We start from the raw sequence: 23,024 nt of genomic DNA on the forward strand, positions 1-23,024 counted from the left end.
CCACCGCAATAAGCAAAATTTAAATGTTTGGATAGGAGTCTTTAAAAATCAACTTATTGCGGTAGGAATAAGCAAAATAAGCTGATTTTAATAAGGAAGGGGGAATGCTTATTGCTTATTGGTCATGTTAGTCATATAAGCTGTTTTATTTTGCCAAACACTTAAATGCTTATTGCTTATTCCCACCGCAATAAGTTGATCCAAACATATTTTTAAAAAAATGTTTATTCTCATCACAATAAGCAAATAAGCAATAAGCTAATAAGCTAAAATCTATTTATCCAAACACCCCCTAAATTTGGATTTAGAAAAAACACGGAGAGGAGAAACAAAAAGATGCTCAGGTTGTTGAAGCGAAACCGTCCCCTCCCCATTTGTGAGAACAGTGTTCCCAGCAGTATCCAGGCCAACCCAAAGGGTAGACGGACTGACGGAGGAGTATGTGTTATTTTCATACCTTCCGTACCTAACATTCTTTCTTTATGTTCCACATCATCCAGCAAACAATTTTATCATCTGGTCGACCATAACCATAGCAATATGTAACACATGAAAAACCATCCATTCACCCTAAGATAAATAAATATAAATAATAAATAAAAATATAACTTATCTGTTTTAAGGTATTATATGATGAATCCACAGATAACAGCATTGCATAACGCATACATACTACAGTTACAGTGTCAGAGAGGACCAAAAATATAACTAACCTCGTGCATCATGCAATTCATCCAAAACACAACCTAACCTTTCTCAGAGTCAGACAGACAATCAATGCACTTTACGTTTTTTAATCCATATCATCATATTCATAACAGAAGCACAATAACCAATACTCCAACTACCTCTTTACCCTTACCCTTGGCCAATCTGATCCAAACCAGGATCAACTTGGGATGGTATTTGGGGGGCCTCTGCCCCTGCCCCTGCCCCTGATACCTCTTGACCTTGTTGTTGGCTGCCCGAAGGCACAAGGGGGGGAACTCCGGGGGGCAGGTCGGTTTCTTTCTGGTCAAACTTTGACTCACGCCGCCTCTCACGCCTCACTGGTGTGGGACTCCGGCTCCTGCTTCGGCTTCGGCTGCGTGACCAGCTACGACTCCGACTCCGACTCCGGCTGTAACTCCGACTCCGACTGTAACTCCGGCTTCGGCTTCGGCTTCTGCTATTCCATGTTCGGACCCTATCAGGACTCCTGCTGTAACTCCTTCCCCTGCTGCTACGATCACCATCTCTTCTGTTATCAAACCGGCCCCTCACACTCACACTCCCACTCCCACGCCCACCACCACCCCTTCCCCCAAATCTATCATTCCTGTCCCAACCACCATCCGCTCCACCAAATCCAATTCCCCTACCACCACCACCACCACGCCCGCCAAAGTTCCCATCCCTCCCTCCACCGCGACCACCAAAACCACCACGACCTCCAAACCCATCATCTCTCTGGCCACCTCTCCCCCCAAACCCACGCCCACTAAACCCACCAAATCTGCCATCACCTCCACCACCACGTCCGCCAAACCCTCCGTCTCTAGAGTCAACACGACCGCCCCTAAAGCCACCGCCATCCCTCATGCCGCCACGGCCACCACCACCACCGGAATCCCAACGGCCACCTCCACCAGCAGCCCTGTCTCTACCAAAAGCAGGGGCACCACGTGTGGCAATGTCTCGCACCTCATTGGGTACAGGCTGATTGGCACCTTCTAGAAGCTTTATGAGATCGGGTGCGTGTTTCCAGTCCTGTTCAGAGAAGAAAGTGTAGGCCACCCCTTTTGCCCCTGCCCTCCCCGTTCTTCCAATCCTGTGGACATAATCCTCAACACCATTCGGAAAATCATAATTAATCACCACCCTGCAAAACATGTCACAATCAGTAAATACAATATATTTAAAACTTGTTCAACTAAATTAATACAAGGAGGTTAATCAAATGTAAATTAATTAAGCATGATTGGAAACTTAATTTCAGGATTTTATATTGGATAAACTTTCTTTGCTCTTTCAAGTTTACTTTACTTGTGCTACAATTTTAAAAGTCTTGACTAGAGAAATAAATAAATTGACTTTTTCAGTGGCTAAAGGGGTAATGATGTCTTTTTGGATAAAGTGTTGTATACATAAGGTTTGTTTGTTTTCTAGACTAAATAATCCGTGTGAATGAGACTAAGTGACCATTTTATCCTTACCATTCCAAAAAAAAAAATTCACAATATTAAAAAATTTCATCAATTTAACATGAGGAGTTGAGAGGGAAAAGAAGAGCAAATGGGTTGGTGTCTCAATACATTAAGGGCGGGGCTGTTTGGTAGCTTTTGAAAGGAACCATTCAGAGGTCACCTCTAAACCGCTCAGCATTCAATGCGGCCTCTAAACCATTAAGCCACATTACCTTCTCTTAACCATTAAGAGGTGGGAACCATCACATTCAGCCTTCAGTGCGATTTACCAAATAGACCCTAAGTCAGGTTTTATGGCTTAACCTGTTAAGTCATTTTTCTCCACATTAAGTAAAACAGAAATCATATACAGTTGTCCAGATTAATTGCTTAACTCATAAGCCCATTAGGTCAAGAAGAAACAGCTCCCAAGTGTGTTGCTATTTTGGAAAAATAGATAATTTAATGGGAAATTTAAGGAAAAAGTGATATCATTGGTTTATAAGACTTTGGATTAGTGAATCGTTGTTATTTGTTAAGGTTATTTCATGCAAATGACGGTATATATATATATATATATATATATATATATATATATATATATATGTGTGTGTGTGTGTGTGTGAGAAGCCTTGGCATTTCAAAGTACATTGCTATTTGGGTTATATGCTTAATTAATTCAAATATGAAATATGTCAAGATGGACATAGATTGTAATATTTGATTGTAAATGGTCTTAATGTAGGATCTCAAGATTTAAATAGGAGAAACTAGGATTAAGTTATGTAAATGACAGGTTTTGAACCATAAATATTGTTATATTTCTGGAGTAACTTTTCATGTGTCTGCCTGGAGAGAGAGAGAGAGAGAGAGAGAGAGAGAGAGAGTTTGGCTATGTTTGGCACACATAAGCTAGCTTATTGCAACTTGTTGTTTGGTTAGACCACAAAAGTAGCTTAAACGCTAGCTTTTTGATAAACTAGCCTGAGATAATTTATTTATAAGCTAAAAGCTAGCTTTTTCAGCTAGTGGGCAAACAGCTTAAAGGAGTTTTTAGTCTTCATGACTTAGAATTGTAAGAGTTTTCAGACTACTTGACACAGAGTGTTACATTAAGGTGTTAAATATATCATGTACTACATAATGCTTATCGGTCAAAGGGGGCATGTGTGAGTTGAGTTTGGTGGGTCAGGAAACTTGGTGAGAATTTGGAGATTTGTGTGTTCGTTCGGAGCAACCTGCCCTGCCCATGAGTGAGGAAACAATAGGAGGTCCATGAAACTTACTGTTGATATCAACCTAAAGCCGTAGTTTTCCTATTGGAGATTATGTGATTGAGTTTGGAGGTGGGTACATACATACAGGTCTTTATTCATGCATTGCATTCATATACATTGTCGTACAGTAGTACTTGTATTTACTTTTACATATTTGAAGTAAGTAAAGTATATTTTTTAAGGAGCCTAACCCATGTTAACATACTTACTATATTTAGCATGCATGTGGCAGGCGATAGCAATAGCATTTTTATCTTTATTGGGGTGAGGGTGAAGCCTTTTCCAGTAAGTAGTAACACCATTTGGGGATTTTAAATTGATGGTATCTATTTCGTTGCATATTTTAGAATATTATTGGAATACAATTATTATCTCTATGTTTATGCAGAAGTTGTTGTAATTTTGATGGAGGAGCAGGAAAGGGGTCTGACCTTACGTCCTTGATGTCAAGGCCTCGAGCAGCGACATCTGTAGCAACTAAAATTGGAGACTTTCCTGAACGAAACTGATTGAGAACCCAATCTCTCTCCTGCTGAGACTTGTCCCCATGAATGGCTGCTGCCCCAAAATTACGACCAATACTTCGTGTCAACTGATCACATAGCTTCTTTGTTGAACAGAATATTATAATTTTCGATCCCCGTTCTTCCGATCTCAGAATCTGCTCCACACGCCTCTGCTTCTCCATGTGAGGAACCACTTCAACATACTACAACATCACACAACACTTCCATTATATATTTACATATTTCCCATGAATGATTTTTTTTTCTTTTTTTACATACCTGTGTAATGGACTTGTTTGCAGCAAGCTCATCTGCATTGCCAATGTTGACCTGAACAGGATTGACAAGAAGATCACCAGCTATTTTTCTTACTTCTTTTGGCCAGGTGGCAGTATACATGAGAGTTTGCCTGCGAGGAGGTATCTCATTCACAATCTTTCTTATTTGAGGTTCAAAACCCATATCAAGCATCCTATCAGCCTCATCAAGCACAAGAAGTGCAACCTGACGAAAATCAACCTTCCTCATTTCAAGAATGTCATTAAGTCGACCAGGAGTAGCCACAACAATGTCTGCCCCTCGTTCCAATTCCTTCAGTTGTGGACCCTTTGGAGCCCCACCATACAGACACTGAACAACAACATTAGCAAACATTAGAATAGCCATACTCAAAATAATGATCTGACTTTCAAAACAAAACAAAACAAAAGCGTGATAGTTCAAGACTCACAGTGCAAGAGACCCTAATGGATCGGCCAAACTTGATGGCTTCATCTTGTATTTGAGTAGCAAGTTCCCTTGTGGGAGATAAAACAACAACAGTAGGTCCATTCTGAGGATTGTTGTGACAACGTTTGAGCAGCATGAATGCCGGAATCAGGTACCCCAATGTTTTACCAGAACCTGTCTTTGCAATTGCCACTATGTCCCTGTTTTGAAGGGCGATAGGCCATGTCTGTGCCTGAATAGGTGTTGGAGAAGCAAAACCAGCAGCACGTATCTGAAACAGAATCATGTTGATAGATAAACACTCTGATACACTGACTGCATTAACAAAACAGATAGAGATATATCTGATGGATTCCTAAGCTTTTTTGGAGAAACTAAAAAGAAAGCCCTACAACTCAGAGGACGTCGGAAATGAACAAAAAAAAAGAAGGAAAAGTTTGTGAAATGGATGCCTTATTAGGTATAGAGTTGCTTACTGAAGCAACTCGAGAGGCAAGAAAATGGTGCAATTAAGAGAAAAGAGGCGAGCCAGAAATCCCAGACACAAAAAAAAAGTGTGAATCGGATGCAGGGCCGGCCAACCACCATTTGCATTTTGCAGCAGTACGACATGTGCTCCGTCTCTGGAGCAGATATCGCACCTGCGACAAGTCAAAACTGTTAATCTTTAAAAGTTAAAATGTGTAAAGAAAACAAATCCACCAAATTTTACTGAATATCAACATCCAGTAAACAACAACTAAAATCTTCTAACTCTCAAGAAGAATGACTTACCTCTCTCAACAACTCCGGTGGGAGTCCAGCAGACTCAAATGACATGAATGGAGCAGGAACATTGTCACCCTATCGAATCAAATCCAATATCAGTAAAATAATATCTCTGACACAATTCCAAAATATAAACCAGCTTCTATTAGATAGGGGTTTAGTATATCTTGTGCAACATGAAACATCACCATTCCCATATAAGTATCAAGTCAGTAAACAAACCGTTGCTGTAACATCATGTTTCTGTCGGTAAACATCAACAGATGATAGACTCATAGCATCTGGAGAGGCCATAACCGATGGATTTGGCCTCATCATAGGATTATTCATATAAGGTGGACCACCCATAGCTTGTGCTTGTCCATACATGTTATGTGATGCTGGATTCATCTCCTACAAATTACATTAGGAATCATATAGCTTAGTCGCTCAGCAAGATTAAATTCATAAAGAAAACAGGACTAAACCAAAGTATGGATAGGAGAAGATAAAAAATACAATACTTTACCGGCTGCATTCTTGCCATTGGAATTGCTGCAAGCTTAGGTTGATTAGGGACATCATTTTTAGCATTAAAATAGGGATCATTCCCACCTCCTCTTCCAGGTGGATTATCTTCAAACCCCATTTTCATTCCTACTGGTGGAGCATTTGGCTGCTGACCATGTAACAAAGGTTGACCCATTTGATTCTGGAAATTTGGTCCATGTTGACCGAAAGACGGAGGTTGTTGTTGCATGCTGAACTGAGAACCACCATATTGTGTAGCCTGGCCAGGTGGAGCTATAGCACCAGTCTGTGAGTTGCCATCATCTCTCTGAGGGAATGCAGGTCTGTGGTCTTGTTGGTGAGGATACTGCTGCATCTGTTGAGGAGGCATGTTTGGCTGATACCCTCCATACTGCATCTGTTGATGTGGAAACGGGTAGCCCTGTGAATGTGATTGGGGCATGTTATTTCCTTGTTGAGGTTGCATTTGAGGCCTGAAGTGGTGTCCCATTTGCTGCATAGCAGGTCCACCTTGCTGGTCTGGTTGTGGGGTAAATTGTTGTGTGTTCTGTGTTAATTGATGTGGCTGTTGACCTTGACCAGGAACACCATTTGGTTGTGCAGTGGATATAGAAGCTGGTTTAGATGCTGAGGGTACGGGAGGTGGCAAAGCAGTAGGTTTCTCATATTGGGTGATGTTAGTTTCAGGATTCCAGTAGTATAAGACACCTGAGCTCCCATCAACTAAACCCTTCCAAGGTTCGGGCAAAGATGGATCAGGTGTAGCATAACGAGGTCCCAGAGCATCAGAGGCTCCTTCAGCAGCCATAGCTTTATAGAAGTTCACAACCTGATGTTCAAAGATGAAGATATGTTAAGGCATAAGACAATCAATACACTTAAAACTGGAATAATCTAGATTCTGCAAGTAAAATTCCTATTTCAGCTCAAGAGTTACATCAACTATACCGACATGGAATTTGAGAAATTGACTTAAGGTCCAGAAACTAAGGTATTAAAAAATAAGAAGCAAGAATCTCATATCTAGGATTGCACGATGTGGAAGTCTAATACCAACTCATATGCTATGGTAAGTATGTTAATCTTGAGATACCCCTATCGCTTCTGAAACTCTCCCCTCCTACAATCTCCGTAAATGATACATTAAAGACCTAATAACGAACGGAATCCAGATATTGCGGGAAAACAATAAAATATAAAGATGAAACACCGTATAACAGTAACATTTAATGAAAATTAATCGAGTTCATATATGAACTATAAAAGCATTATTGGTGAATGGTGACCTTCGTTAGAGCCGATCTCCCGATAAGCCTTTAACTCTCCAAGAGCGGATGTATATCGGATGATGGAGGGGAGAATCTAGCGCTGCTTGAATCTGTGTTTAGGGCTTGAAGGGTGCCTCCGATAATCTGCGCTTCTGGGGCTGTTCACTCTCTGATTAGTTGTTGAGGGTTAGGGTTGCAACTAAAGGGAGACCGGTGCTCATTGAAAGCTACATTTATATGGTCCGTTCTTTAATCGTATGCATATTACATCGTCTGAACATAACCACGTTTTAGGGGTATATTTGACTTTAAAACCAAGGGCTGTTTGCTTTGTGCCTGAGGGGTTCGGTCAAACGTTTTTGTATGGCGCGGTTCGTTTACGTGTATGATATGGGTGAAAAGCTATTGACTCGGTCCATTGATGTCCGATTCAGTCATGTTTAAGAAGCCGACCGAGACCAAGTACCTTTTCAGGACTGATCCAAACGTATATTTAGGCCCCGAGCAAAAATGAAAAGGAGGCTCCTATTACTATTATGCAATTATATATATATATATATATATATATATATATATATATATATATATATATATATATATATATATATATATATATATATAAAGAAAATGGACCTTGTTGAATGCTAAAACCAATACAACTCCTAGGGTGTACAAAGAACACTGATTTCGAACCAAACCAAAGTCATCGAGCAATGGAACTCTTTTAAAAAACATGCAGTTTTATTTTGGGATTTTAACTAGACCGGATTTTTAGGTTCGATTTAGGTTTTTTTTATAAAAAAAAAATAGAACTAAATCGAAATATGCATCCTTTCATGTATAAATATAATTGATTAAATATATAAAAAATTAAAATAAATAATATTCTTTAGATAAACTCTAAAAATATAAAATTCAACTATATTTTTTGTGTCCTCAAATATGAAAGTGTTATATTCATTTTTACATTAGATTGGTAATAAACAAATTGATATTTTGATCTCAAATCTAATATAGCTATTTTATATTATATTACCAAAGCTTTTTGAAATGTCATGGATGGGAATCGAAAGCAACCACCTCCATACCAACTTGTCTGCATCTTCATTGAAGATTTTCATAATACAAATATTATATAGAGCATATTAAGCATATTTCATTTTGAGACCCCAAACCAACTCGAGGCATGGGGTCGTTGCCCAACTTGCCCCTTCTATTGGGTCGGGCATGTATCTTCTTTTCCCTCGTTGCCCTTCTCCCAACTCATTCCTTCTAGATCCTCCCATCTCACTCCTCCATTCCTTCGTTGTCACCGTCCATCCCCGCCCCGCCGTCCAACACCACCGTCGGTAGCACCACCCTCATCTAACGTCATTGTCATTCGGCTGATTTTATAACCAACAATCAGCAAGGTTTGCGATATTATTCTCCTTCTTTGAAATCGATTTATGTGTTATGTGTAATCCATGCCCTTTTATTGATTTGTTATGTGTAATCCATGTTTCAAATCAATTTGTTAAATGCATATTATTAGTGGTTTAGCGGTATGAAATACACATATGACATATTTACTTATTTTTCAATTTGTTGAAGGCGAACTCGTCGAGATCTTGCTAGACTCGACGAGTGGGGACGAAGTTGTAGCTTTTCGTGGATGAGGGGACTCGACGAGTTGGTGAACCGACTCAGCGAGTCTAGTCAACCAGATGTTGACTTTGACCAAAGTTGACCTTGACCAGGGTTTTGACCTTGACTTGGACTTAGAATTTAGTGACCCTTGTAAGGGTTATGAGTATGAAATGGTAATCTAGAGAGGATGTTGTGTAGGGATTGAGGAGTCGAGAAGAGTTGATTTTCACACCGAGGACAGTGCAGACACTACACGACATCGAGGTGAGTTACCTTCCAGTAGAGGTGGGTCTACGGCCACAATGCCGGCCCACCAACAGGAGTTGTATTTAGATGATTGTCTTTGTGATAATTGTCTAGGTTTGCTACTATCTGATGAGCCTTATGTACTGGTATGATATGTTATATACGGTAGTAGTAGTAGGAGGGGAATAGTCCCCCGATTCAGTTGTTAGGACCAAAGGGTAGGTCGGACACCCCATATATGTCTAACAGCTTGATTATGATATGTTATTATGTAATAGTGGTAGGGGTGAAACAATCCTTGTGGCTGATTGAGATAAACGGTGGGTATGCAGGAACCCCATAATGGCTTGACACGGGTAGGTCAGCACCCCATAATGGCTTGACATGGGTAGGTCGGCACCCCAAAAATTGCCCGACAATATGTATGATTGTATGATATGTAGTATGATGGGGGAATTCACTAAGCTTTGTGCTTACAGTTTTCAGTTTTCGTTTCAGGTACCTCTTCGTCGAAAGGAAAGGAGCTGGCAGGGTAGCAGCGCATCGCACACACATGATTTCGCATTTGAGATTTCTAGGATTGTACTCTTACATTATTACTATTTGATGATATGGTTTTGAGACATGTAACTATGTTTTATGAATTCATATGCTATCAATAATGTTTTCCTCGAACAAATTTTATAAGAAATATAAATAAAACAAAAAATTTTGGTCTCGATTTTTGGATGTTACAGGGATAATGCCATAAAAGCCTTAAGTTTGGTAGAAAATGTCGGTTTTACCCTTTGACAAGTTTTGGTTCGTTTATGCCGCAAAATTTTCATTTTTTAATCGGTTTTGCCCTTTTTACTTGTAACAGGAGGTTTCCATGTTACCATGAATTATTTTTTGTGAAAAAACCTTTAAGTTTTCAAATATTTTGCAAAAAAACCCTTAAGATTATAAACTTATAAAACATGAATATATGTTCAAATTTTGATAAAACTAAATAGCTTTTAAAAATTTAAATGTCAAAAGTAAGGATGAGCAAACGGACCGGAGAACCGGCCGGAACCGGTGAAACCGAGATCGATACTATAATTTCGTGAATATTTGGAACCGGGACCCGGTAAGAACCGGTCGTTGGAACCGGCCCAAAACCGGGAACCGGACCGGATAGCCTTTACAAAAAACCACATGCCTTTGTCGCTTGAACTCGGTGTTCTATTGCTAGGGGGCTTGATTTATGAGAGGGTTTTTCGACTATCTATCAAAAAACTGGATATATATATATATATATATATATATATATATATATATATATATATATATATATATATATATATATTATTGGTATTCAAGCACATGTTTTTGACATATCATGAAACAAATTTTAACTTTAAGGCTCAACTTGATATGATATTTTTTATGACATTTACCACTAATTTCTAATAGTTTCTTGAGATTATTTATTTATTCATCCATTCACTCAAGATAAAGGAAGGTAACAACATAGTTCTCTGTCCCTGGTGCCTGCTAGTGTTTTCCTAACTTGCTTCATATTTTGACAATTTTGGGTTTTTGCACATAGTGCTGGTTAATCTTTTTTGCCTTCTGATGTCTCATATCTGGTTTATTGCTGGAGTACACCATCTATACATCGGAAAACTCATCTGGTGAAGTTTAAGCGGTTGGTCTTGTCATCTTAGGTATGTAATTTGACGTTTTTTTCCCTCGGGGTGGCCAATCTGCTACCACAACAAAACATCAATATAATTGCTAGTTGCATCATATACTTGGATATGATGCTAATTAAACACTAGAAAACAAAAGAAAATCCAATTAAAAAAAGCCTGGATCACCAATTTGTTACCAAAACAAAATACACAAAAGCATTCAAAGGTACAGAAGGAAAATAGAAAGACAAACATAAAAAGTCTCTTCGGATCTGAAGTAGGGAAACAAATTTAACACATTTAAAAAATGATAAGAAAGGGTTACCGGATTATTAAGAATGGAGCGAGGACGTGAATACTGTGGGTTATTCGGTGAGGGCATGAGGGCATGACAAAGGAAAAACAGAGAATTAGAGATATTTAATTTCAAAAGTCAATTGAACAAATTATTCAAAAATAAATAAGTAAATAATAGACTTGATAATTAAGGCAAATACGAGGCCACCAATATTGTTTTATGATGTTCCTTTAATCGCATTTCTTCAACATTCTACAAACCCTTTCCATCATCCATATACCATAGTGCAATAGTGGCATAGCAGTTGTCATAACCATAAACCTTCATTTTCGTTTTATATTCATCCATCTTCTTGTGATAAAGAAAAGACAGAAAAGGAAATGTCGAGAAAAAACATAAATATCTGTAAACAAAGACACTTGAGCTTATAATCACATTCAATAACCGGGCATAAACCGAAACTGTAACCCCAAAATACATTGCTATTTCTCGAAGACCGGTTCCGAAATCGAAAAACCCGCAAAAACCGGACCCGGAACCGGAACCGGTAGAACCGCTGGGCCGGTTCGGTTCTTGATTTTGGCCGAAGCCGGTTCCCGGGTCGGGTCTGGTTCGGCCTAGTTCCGACCGGTTCGGTCCTTTTGCACATGCCTAGTTAAAAGTTTATATCAAACTAATATAAGTTTTACTATACTTATATTATGAAACCAAAATTGAAACATATTTTTAGCTTTACGTACAGTAAATTTTATATTGTTTCGATATAATTTTTTTGTAGTTAAATTTTAAAAAAGTTACATAGTTTTATCAAAATATGAATATATTCCTTAATTAATATTTAAAATTTTCAAAGTAAAATTAAAAAAGCGTCTGCTAGCTAATAATTAACTACGCTAAAATAGTTAAACATATGATATTAATTAAATTCAATTAATTTTTTTAAAGAGAAAATAAAAGTATTTATATTTTTAAAAGATTTGTATTACTGAAATAATAATGTGTCATATTTTTTGGATTCATTGTATATATCTATGGCTCGTAAACCAATTTTGGAGGTGGTCATGGTCAATATATGGTGACATTATTTCCATGTAATTATTTTTTCTAAAGGAATTTTTTTTAATGTTTACAAGGTTTGTATTTCAGAAATAATAATATTATCATATTTTTTTATAAAAATAAATATAGTTGTATATGTTATTATTTCTAAAACACAAACATAAACATTTTAAACATATAAAATATAAATATATTTGTCTAATTTATTATATAAATATACTTATTTTTATGAAAAATATGATACATTATTATTTATGAAATACAAACCTTTTAAACATATAAATATTTTTATTTTCTTTTAAAAAAAATTAATTGATTTTAATTAATGTCATATTATTCATAAGTTAACTATTTTAACATAGTTAATTATTACGTTCTTTTATTTTGCTTTGAAAAGTTTAAGTATTATTTAAAGAATATATTCAAAATTTGATAAAAACTATGTAATCTTTTTTAAAATTTAAATATAAAAACTTTATATCGAACTAATATAAAATTTACCGTATGTAAAGCTAAAAATATGTTTCAGTTTTGGTTTCACAATAAAACTTTTGACATTTAAATTTTTAAAAACTCTTTAGTTTTATCAAATTTTGAATATATATTTATATTTTATATGTTTATAATCTTAAGGGTTTGTTAGCAAAATATTTGGAAACTTAAGGGTTTTTTACAAAAAATAATTCATGGTAACCTGTTATTACAGGTAAAAAAGGCAAAACCGACAAAAAAAATTACAAATTTGGGGCATAAACGAACCAAAAATTTGTCAAAGGGTAAAATCGACATTTTATGTTAAACTTAAGGTTTTTTATAGCATTACCTCTTATCCACGATTATAAAAACACCCCTTTGGTCAAAACTAAAGAATGATTGCATGTGTTTTGTATATGTTGTGTGTAACAAAATACAAAAAATGTTATTTCAATACAACACGACTAAAAACTAGGGACGAGCATCGGTCCTGATTTGGACCAAAACCTAAAAAATTGAAAACCAATTTAGTGGGAAATAAAGACCCGGAAACCAGACCAAAACCGTGGTTTTACCTCTTTTAAACGTCTCTCGTAAAAAAAGACTAAACTGCACAAATGGTCCCTGTGGTTTGTTGAAAATTATCACTTTAGTCCAAAAAAGTTTGGACTAGCACCAATAGTCTAAAAGTTTGATATTGTTGCGAGTTTGGTCCAATTTGCTTTAATTTTTTTTAAATGACAGATTTGCCCTCACTTTTTTTCATTTTTTTAAATTAATTTTACAATTATCATAATTAAACATAAAACAAAAAAGAAAATATAAAACCTAAACTATACCACCTCATCCCTTCAATCTTCAATCTCTCCCTCAACTATTCACTAAACCACTGGTGCCATCGACGGAAACCATCGTCAGCCAACAACACTGTTGACGCCACCATCGTCTTCATCGTCGGTGTCACCGCCTTCAGCCCCACATTTGGTGATGAAGAAGGACGTCGGCGATCTGAAACTGTAACTTGTCGGATCTTATAACCCTAACTAGTCATCCGATATGAGAGAGACGAGACTTGCTGGAGAAGGAGCGAGAGAAGGAGGCAACGTTTGTGGCTCGAGTTTCCAGACGAAGCTATCGTTGAGTTGTGAAGACGACGACATTTATAGATCTGGAACGTCGTCGATGAAGCCACCTCCGAGAATTTGAAATGCATCCTTACAAAGCCTGAATCGACAGATCTAGCGGCGACGCCTCAGATCCTCCTTCGCCCGGATCCTCGTCCATTTAGAACTGGAAGCCGGTTTATGGGATACCACCGTCAGAAGCAAACCTATCGCCTCTCGCCGCCCTTCGTCTTCTCATCCGACTCGATTATTCCTCAGCAAAACCTAGCTCGAAGCAAACCCTCATTTGTAGATCTGTTTCCATCGTTAGAGAGGAAACAAAGAGCATGTTGGTGAGGGTTCGGATCGGAGGTGTTCCAACGAGAGAGAGAGAGAGAGAGAGAGAGAGAGAGAGAGAGAGAGAGAGAGAGAGAGATGGTGGTGGTGGATTGGTGGTGTTTACCGGAGGGAGGACTGAAAACATATATTTTTTTTTCTTTTTTGTTTAATTTAAATCATAAATATAACAAAATAAAAAATAGAAAATAAGTAATAAAGGGCAAATATATCATTTAAAAAAAATCAAAATAATTGGACCAAACTCGCAATTAAATCAAACTTTTGGACCTTAGTTCAAACTTATTTGGAACAAAACAACAATTTTCTTTAAATTACATATGAACACGAACATGGACTTGGTAAAAAAAATGGTATTTTTGTGATTTCCTTTTACACCCCGCTCCTGAGTTATAGCAAAGAAAAGAAGAGAAGAGAAAAGAAAGAAAAAATAAATTGTCATTTATGCTTCCGAATCGGAGAGAAATAGAAGTAAAGTTAAATATTTTGTTCTTTTTTTTTTCAAATCCACCAAAATCGGAAGGAAAGTTACGAAGAAAAGTTTTTGTTTTCCTCTCATTTCCTCTATTTTCCTTTATTTTCTCTCGGAGCGGTGTGTTAAAAAATTCGACCTAAGCCCACTTCATTTCCAATAGAAGGTGAACAAACGTCTAGTAGAAGGAGAAGGGAAACATCTACCACGTTCCAAGAACGCAGAGCAAAGCAGGATCAGTCGTTTGTACAACCTTTCCGTCGTTTGTTGGTAACATTTTTCCCTCTTCTTTCATCTTCTTTTTGTTGAAATCATTGCAACATAAACATGGCTAGTGAAATCCTGGCACATATCGTTCTAACGCTGAAGCATACATGTTCAATTTCCCCCTCAGTGCTCAATTACTATTCGTTGCTATGAGTTCATGGACAAAATTCTCGTATTCTGATACTTATTCTAGTTTAGGAATTTATTCCTAGCATGAATGTTCGATTTAAGAAATATTCTCACGACAGGTAAATAGAGAGTGGATTTTATTATTCTGTTTCCTCGTGAAGGTTTACGAATCTCTCAAATTCTGATTTAAGATTATTCAGCTGTTCCGTTTTCTTCGACTGAACTACGACAATCTACTCATATTTCTGAACTCTGTAGTTGAAAAGAATTTTGATTTTTTTTCTGTAGATTCACCGATTTTGTCTCTTAAGATGGCAAAGGCGTTATCTAAGATGGTCTTAAATGGGGTTGTATCGTTCAAATCTTCTCGTGCAACATCAATGGTACGACGTGATATAGTAGTCATTGAACCCTTTACCAAAAATCATGTCGTCCATATCCATGTAACCTTTTCTAATCAACACAAGATTAAAATTCGTATTTCTTCTAATTTTCAGGCTTCTGGATCATTGTATCATTATGGAATGGGATTCTCAACAACTGCACCCAATGATCCTGATACACATGATGATTTTAAGCCAACTAATAAGCTTGAGAATTCAGGAGTCACTCTGAAAGACATCATTGAACAGGTAATCTGTAGTTGCAAGTGACAGTATTGATAAAGTTGTCATTTAGTTAAGTTGTTGAACAACATGAACCTGGTTTGTAGGATGTGAAGAACAACCCTGTGATGGTTTACATGAAAGGTGATCCTAATCGCCCTCTCTGTGGATTCAGCTCACTAGCAGTCAAAATCTTGCAAGAATACAGTAAGTGCTCAAATCACATGACAATTTTGCTTTACTTTTTTTTTTTTTTTTTTTTGGCTAAAATTGCTTGACCATTGAAAAATGTGCATTTGTTTTTGACTTTCTGTAGGAGTTCCCATAAGTTCCAGGAACATATTGGAAGATTCTGAGCTTAAGAGTGCTGTAAAAGCTTTCAGGTAATATACACTTTCTTAAATTTTGTTTTGCTAATATATAGTTTGGTATTTTCTTTGATTTCTGAACTCATAGTAATCTTTAAATGACCAAAATTCATGATATATATTTACTTGTTTTGTAGCACTTGGCCGACGTTTCCTCAAATATTCATCAATGGAGAATTCATTGGAGGGTCGGATATTATCCTTGACATGCATAAGGCAAGTGATCTCTCCTTAATAAACCATCTGAATGAAACCACATGACCATTTTACCCTTACATTCCATCTCACATCATCAAGGTTCCTATTTTTTGGGGGCTAGCCTTTTGAGCAATTGAAAAGGTTAGGTACTGTTCCCGTTCCTTATTGACTTAATGGGGACAATACTTTGGGGCTGTCCCCCCCCCCCCCCCCCCCACACACACAAAGTCCTGTATTGGTAATGATGTTTGTAACTCTATATGGATAAAATTTTGCATACATAAGGTCTGTTTTTTTTTCTCTGGACTAAATAAACTATCTCAATGAAAGAATGAACCTAAATGACTGTTTTACCCTTACATTCCACCAAACAATTTTTACTATATTCATCAATTTTAACGTGTGAGGGAAAAAAAAGAAGGGAAAATAGGTGGTGTATTAATACATTAAACCGTTTTTTTTTTTTTTTTTGCTTAACCCCTTTAGTCCTTCTGGCCAGATTAAGTCTAATAGAAGCAACCATGTATTGCTGTCTAGATTAAGTGCTTAACCCATTAAGTAAAAAAGAAACAACCCTGTAATAGAGAATAAGCTATATAGAGGTGCTTCTTTTTTTTTTCTCATTAAGTTGTAACTTTTTACAAATTTGTCTGCAGAAGGGTGAGTTAGAGGAAAAGCTAAAGGTAGCAGTTGCATCAAAGCAGTGACCGATCTTAATATAGAGTCCTTGTGTTCAAGTTGTTAGATATTTGTATCAAATAAAGTGTAAAGTTTTTTTTGGTTGTTTTTTATAAAGCTGTTATTTTAATGTTTATTAAACCATTGTATTTTCAAAGTACAATGCTTAAATAAGAAAAGAAAAGAAAGAAAATATTAAGAATTAGAAATGAAAATTGGATAAACAAATGAAAATACATTGATATTTCTTGCATGGAGCCCAACCAGGGGCTAAATGCAAGATATAACAATGTACTTCCATTTGTTTGTCTAATATAGCATCATACTTTTGTTTCTATTTCTTAATTTTCCTAAAATTTTATTTCAATGTTTTTTTTAATTAAAGCATTGTACTTTTAAAGTATAATGCTTAAATAAAAAAAGAAAACAAAACAAAACAAAAAAGTTAACAATTAGAATTGAAAGTTAGATGCTATATTGACACTCAAAGTTTTAAACTCATTTTCTATAAAGTTTTAGAGCAGTTGAAATGCATTGCTATAATCGGTTAAGTAAAATAAGTACATTGTTATTAGTGCATTGATGTAATGGGTAAAATAATATTGTTATAACCGTATAAATAACACAAGTACAATGTTAAGAGAACACATTCACTACTTCAGCTGTTGCCTTACAACTTCTACTCCTTGTCATTTCTGATTATTAGTTGTGAATAATTACATCTTTATTAAAAATAGGATGCTATTATGGAAATAATGCAATTGATTTTATAAAATAGCATCCTACTATATAGTGAGCAAGAAAGTAATGGAAGCTTAAAGAAAGTTCCATGCGGACAACAAACAAAAGCATGTTGCTATTTGTTTTAGTGATGTGTAGAAGACCAAAAATCAGATAAAAAAGAAAAACAGCTCCGACCTATTTCAAAAAAAATGGATAGTGGAATGAATATGACCAAGTCTTCTTAGATATGGGTTGGTATGGGTGGCATTGCATCACTTTGAAGGTGTCGCTCTCCACCTAGATTGACAGACACAAAAGTAGGATATATAATATAAGAAAAAAAGCATAAAAACTATGTTGCTATTTCTTGCAATTTATGCTAAAAACAACTTTCAAGTTTCAACAAAGCCACATTGTTGTTTCTTGCATTTATAACCCATTTAAGGCAATGTACTTTGAAATTCGACACATGGACTAAAATCATTAAGAAACATCAATATAAAAACCAAGAAAAATTACTTCTCTAGAGCAAACTTACAAAAACCAACTTACTCAGAGGATGAGGTAGTCAGCTTTCTCATAGCTAATTTGAAACGCTTATGCAATCTTTATCAAGTTTCTTTGCCCAATAGCCCTCATACAACATTAAATGCTCAAATAGGCCCTCGATCTATCACCAAGTTCACAAAAATCACAAATTTAGTCACATATGTGTAAGAAGAAAGAAAGATATGGGTAGAAACCAAACAAATATTGATATCATATTAGTTAGTATCAATATCCTCCGATCGTCTGTTAGGCAGTTATACGTACATGTACATGGTGTTGATACCCTCATACTTATGTTACAAAATTGTATAAAAAACTACAAAATATATCATTAAGAATCTTTAATAGAATAATAGATAAAAAAGTAAATTACATTTTTTGTCCCTAAATATAGAAGATTTTTAAAAATTTGGTTCTCATCTCAGCACATAAATTATATTATCCTAATTCCCAACCTATACAGGTTTAACTTCTTTAACTTTGAAAGTAATTTATATAATTAAATTTAGTTTTAAGACAACCACTTCTTACCCACATAATACTGAAAAATACTAATTAAATTTATCTTCTTTTTCTTTGTCTTGTTACACATAACACATAAAAAATATTTTTAACAATAAATCAACAACGTAAAAAGAAAACTTTTTTACTTTGTTTATCAGGTTTTAAGAATGAAACACCCATCGCTGTGGTAGTTTAAACTACTTTTGAAATCATTTAATTTTAAATTCCAAATGGTTTTTAAGTTTTTTAGTGCGGAAAATACAATCCCAAATACCAAAACAACAATTAATAGTGAAAAAAGAGAGGCAGCAGCAATTCACTATTATAACATAATTCAAGATTAGCACACAAGTCGTGGTCTTCAAAATAACCTTGCTATCTTCTACTCTATCTCTATAGTCTTCGATCTGAGCACATGTCAACATATATGTAATACCTATTTTCTAAACAGGCACTACCATAAGAGATATAGATTGTTGTGTGATGAACAAATGAGATAAAGCCATGAGTTGCTCTAATTCGAGAAATGTTATTTAACAAAATATAGTTGATGAAAGTTGTAGTTCGTGTGATGAGGATTCTGTAGATATAAAATTTGTTGAAACGGAGTTCGTATGAGAAAGTTACGACTACTTAAAGTTGAGATGAAGGTAGGTAGTTATTTCGAGAAAGTCAAGTCAAAGGTCAATCTTGAGCATCACAACGTGACATATGACGAGTCGCCGAGACACGTGGTTGTAGAGTGCGTGTAACGACCCGAAAATCATGCCATAAAAATTTTTATTTTTAGATTTATAAATCGTTATTATGTATTCTTCCCAAAAACCAATGTAACAAAACTTTAATATAACATCATTAAACCATAGTAGTTCGCAGAATATGAAAACATGTGGTGTGTGCTCTGCAATCATCCAAAGCTCTCCCAAATGAAAATTGAAGTACCTGAAACATAAACTAAAAACCGTAAGCACAAACCTTGGTGAGTTCCCAAAAATACCATACAACATACAACCACAAATTATCATTCATCATACATATAGCTGCCATGGGCTCCCCCATGGTCTTTATCTGAAATGTCATGGGCTCCCACCATTATCTTTACCAGGAATGTCATGGGATCCCCCCATGGTCTGATATCCAAATACCACAGGCTACCGCACGATCTTCCATGCAAGTATCATATAGACAACTAGCATATCACATAACACGTAATGGGTCGGCATTGGTGCCTTCGACCCATGGATATAATGAGAAAACTCACCTCGGGAAGCTGAATCCCACAGATACTCTCTAACTGCAAATCCGCTAAAATCCATGTGTTATCAAACAAATAACACCCAATTAGCAATTGGTTCCAAACTATGATCCATAATTCATACTTGGGGTAAAATGACCATTTTACCCTTGACTCATCTTGAACCAAACTAAGGCCCATGCCCAAAATAAAAAGGCCTAAAACTGCAAGATCCATAAAAGCCCATTAATGACCCAATTTTCCAAATTGGGCCCAACCCCATATGGGCCTTATCCTAAAGCCCAATAATTCCTTAGTCAATAACAAATCTTAGAAATCCCAAAGACACCACGAGGCTCAAGCCCATTAGGGCCACAAGGCCCAACAAAGAATTCCTATAACCTAGTCCAAGAAGGAGTCCAGTTCCAAAAACAATTCCTCAATCCAGAAGTCCAACACTCAAAGCACAAGACCCAAAACCAAGGCCCAAAGTCCAAAGATGACAAACAGGCCCAAAATGGCACTGAGCCATTTACACACCGGTACGTTGTACGTATACCCAAAGTCCATAGTACGCAGGGCGTTACGCTGGGTGTAACCACGATTTCTTCCAAAAACAACTTGTGACTTAACCCCTTAAGCACTTAGCCCCAAAACATCATGGAACCCTCATAATAAGCTCTTAACTGATAAAGTTGTTGACTTTATCAGTTTGCATGTCTCAATGGGATCCAATAATCATCTTAATCCATAAGGACCCAATAAACTCCAACTAGAACATGCATGGACCGAAGAGGCTCCGAATGGACATGAGAGCCGGAAGAGGAGATGCGAGATCACTACCTATACTTATTTGCGTCAGCAGACTTCGAGGATGAAGTCTACTTCAAATGGGGGAGATTTGTAACGCTTGTTCCATGTATCATTTAAGTTTCTAAATTTTTAAGGTTTTGTGTTAGGACTCGACGAGTTAGGGAGCTCGACTCGACGAGTTGGATGGCCCAAACTCGACGAGTAGACACTGTAAAGAGAAACCCTAATTTTCAGGGATTTGTACCCTATTTAAAAAACTTATGGCTCATTTGTAGCCTCTTTCATCGTCCTTACAACCCAGAGAAACCCTAGTTCGAGTCTTATACCTTCTTGAGTGCGAGAGAGAGCTTTTGAGAGTGATTTTGGTGTGGCTGTGAAGAATTTTGAAGCTTGAAGAAGAAGGAGTAAAGAGAGAAGCAGTATATCCGACATATACTCTGTATTGGCGACCATTTTGAGGTATAAAGTCGCTATCTTAACCTTTAGTTGCTTAGATCTCATTTCATGGAAGTAAATGGTCACCTTTGATGCATAATGGTGTCACTTTTTGGATTGGACCTTGTTATGAGGATAGGGTTCAGATCTGGACATCCCTAGACCTCTATGGACATAAAGTTGCCCACTTTATCCAACCTTAGCCTTTCTGCATGTCCTAGACTTGGTATAAACCTTAGTTTTGAGTGTTTTAGCTTCTTAAGGCCATGCATGCACGTAAAGTTGGCAACTTTACGTGGAAACTACACCATAGGGGGCTAGATCTGTAGTTTGGAGTCTTGAATTCCACTAGAAAAGGACTGAACATGAAAAAGACTGAAAGGACTCGACGAGTTGCTTAGCCAACTTGACGAGTCGGGCAAGGTTCACCCATTTTCGGGATCCTGAGTGATCTCGGTGAGTTGATTAGGGGTTTTGGACTAGAGATTTTGACTTAGAGTTTTCGGCCCTTGGACACTGAAGAACTCGACGAGTTACCGGGGTAACTCGCCAAATTGACTCGGGATTTTAGTTTTATGGACCTTGAAGGAACTCAACGAGTTGGGTCAACATGGAATGTTGACCTTGACTTTGACCAGGGTTGACCAAGTTTGAATGTGAGGGAATTTATGGTATTTCGGGATTTGACAAGTTAATCACGTGTTGGTTATAGGCAGTTGAGTTGGAGTTGCGCGTTGGGACTTATCTGATCTTAGCAATTCAACATTCTTGAGAAGTGAGTCTCCTCACCATACCTATGGGTTGAAGGCACCAAGGCCGACCTACTTTGTGATATGTGGTACATTTGTTGGTGTAGTGATACGTGGTATGATAGTTAGTTATGCTAAGTGGTATGCTAGTTATATGTGTGATTCTTGCAGGGAAGACTATGGGGGAGCCCATGGCACCTGGATGTAAGACCATGTGGGGGAGCCCATGACATCCTGGAGTAAGACATTGGGAGGAGCCCACTGCATCCTTATATGTTTGTATGCATGACTTATGTGGTTTATGTAGTTTTTATAGCTAATATGGATTATGTGGATTGTGTGGGGTATGCTTTGGGGAACTCACTAAGCATTACCTTGCAATTTGTTGATTTGTTTCACGTACTTTTGAGCCTAAGGGCAAGGGCAATGCTTGATGGTGCGGCATACACTCTATCTCAGACATTTTTATGGGACACTCTGATGTTTGGAATAATATTGTTGATGTTATGACTTTGAAAACAAATGTATTAAGATTTTATGGTATATTGGAAATGTTTTTGACTAATTAAAAATATATTTTTTTTGAAAAATTGGGTTGTTACACATCTATCACAAAATTATTAGAATAACAACTCAACTCATTTCAAACCTAAAATTAAAGAAGCAATTATCAAGTTTCCAATCATGGAATCACAACGTGTCTATGCACAAAAGATTGTTAAATCAAAATTGTAAAATGGACTAGAGTTAATTATTATGTTACATACAATCAACCTTTAGAGTTCGGGTTTTTGTACATTTATTTGTTTTTTCTTTTAATTTGTGTTGAAGATGTGTTCAAGAATTTAAGTATTCGTTTGACTTTTTTTCAATTGAAAATGAAAAAAGAAATATAACTAAATATTATGACATCCATTTATACAATAAATATGTTATTTTTAACAAACGTTACTAACATTATTAAGGATAAGTGCTTGATTAATATAAAATAAAGTTAATTTAAACTATAATTATAAAATAATAATTTTGTAAAGTAAACATATAATTCAAAATACAAAGCTTATAATTTACTCAATCTAAAATAAACATACTCAAAAGCATAAGCACTCATGATAAGAAATTTGAAAATCGAATGCCGCATTATATAATCCAACATTTAAAATAGATGGGGTCCATTTTACAATTAAGAGAGTTTTAAGGGCTAAAAGTATAAACAATTTAAACCCAGCCGATCGATCACTGTTTAATTTGAA

General features: G+C 36.4%; 2 protein-coding genes across 2 annotated transcripts; one reads left to right on the forward strand and one right to left on the reverse strand.

Moving 5' to 3' along the window:
* Positions 1-564: 564 nt before the first annotated feature.
* LOC145057775 (DEAD box RNA helicase family protein) lies at positions 565-7,455 on the reverse strand. The gene is made up of 8 exons (XM_079005670.1): positions 7,242-7,455; positions 5,954-6,784; positions 5,668-5,838; positions 5,452-5,520; positions 4,679-4,948; positions 4,228-4,578; positions 3,874-4,151; positions 565-1,861 (listed from the first exon to the last, which is right to left on the reverse strand). The coding sequence occupies exons 2-8, from the start codon at positions 6,761-6,763 to the stop codon at positions 859-861; spliced, it is 2,952 nt and encodes a 983-aa protein (XP_078861796.1). The 5' UTR covers positions 6,764-6,784; positions 7,242-7,455; the 3' UTR covers positions 565-858.
* Positions 7,456-14,632: 7,177 nt separating this feature from the next.
* On the forward strand, positions 14,633-16,921 carry GRX4 (glutaredoxin 4). The gene is made up of 7 exons (XM_079005671.1): positions 14,633-14,789; positions 15,204-15,298; positions 15,413-15,547; positions 15,628-15,727; positions 15,837-15,903; positions 16,026-16,104; positions 16,743-16,921. Exons 2-7 carry the CDS (start codon positions 15,227-15,229, stop codon positions 16,791-16,793), a joined length of 504 nt encoding a protein of 167 aa, XP_078861797.1. The 5' UTR covers positions 14,633-14,789; positions 15,204-15,226; the 3' UTR covers positions 16,794-16,921.
* The last annotated feature ends 6,103 nt before the right edge of the window (positions 16,922-23,024 follow it).

Source organism: Lactuca serriola, chromosome 6 (assembly GCF_051521515.1).
Source record: "Lactuca serriola cultivar US96UC23 chromosome 6, Lser_US96UC23_V15, whole genome shotgun sequence".
Lineage (NCBI taxonomy): Eukaryota > Viridiplantae > Streptophyta > Magnoliopsida > Asterales > Asteraceae > Lactuca > Lactuca serriola.

Coding starts and splice junctions, on each gene's coding strand:
- GRX4 (XM_079005671.1), top strand. CDS start 15,227: ATGGCAAAGGCGTTATCTAAGATGGTCTTAAATGGGGTTGTATCGTTC. Junction 15,548..15,627: donor TGAAAGACATCATTGAACAG/GTAATCTGTAGT, acceptor CCTGGTTTGTAG/GATGTGAAGAACAACCCTGT. Junction 15,728..15,836: donor CAAAATCTTGCAAGAATACA/GTAAGTGCTCAA, acceptor GACTTTCTGTAG/GAGTTCCCATAAGTTCCAGG.
- LOC145057775 (XM_079005670.1), bottom strand. CDS start 6,763: ATGGCTGCTGAAGGAGCCTCTGATGCTCTGGGACCTCGTTATGCTACA. Junction 4,152..4,227: donor CAAACAAGTCCATTACACAG/GTATGTAAAAAA, acceptor GTGATGTTGTAG/TATGTTGAAGTGGTTCCTCA. Junction 1,862..3,873: donor CTTGACATCAAGGACGTAAG/GTCAGACCCCTT, acceptor CATGTTTTGCAG/GGTGGTGATTAATTATGATT.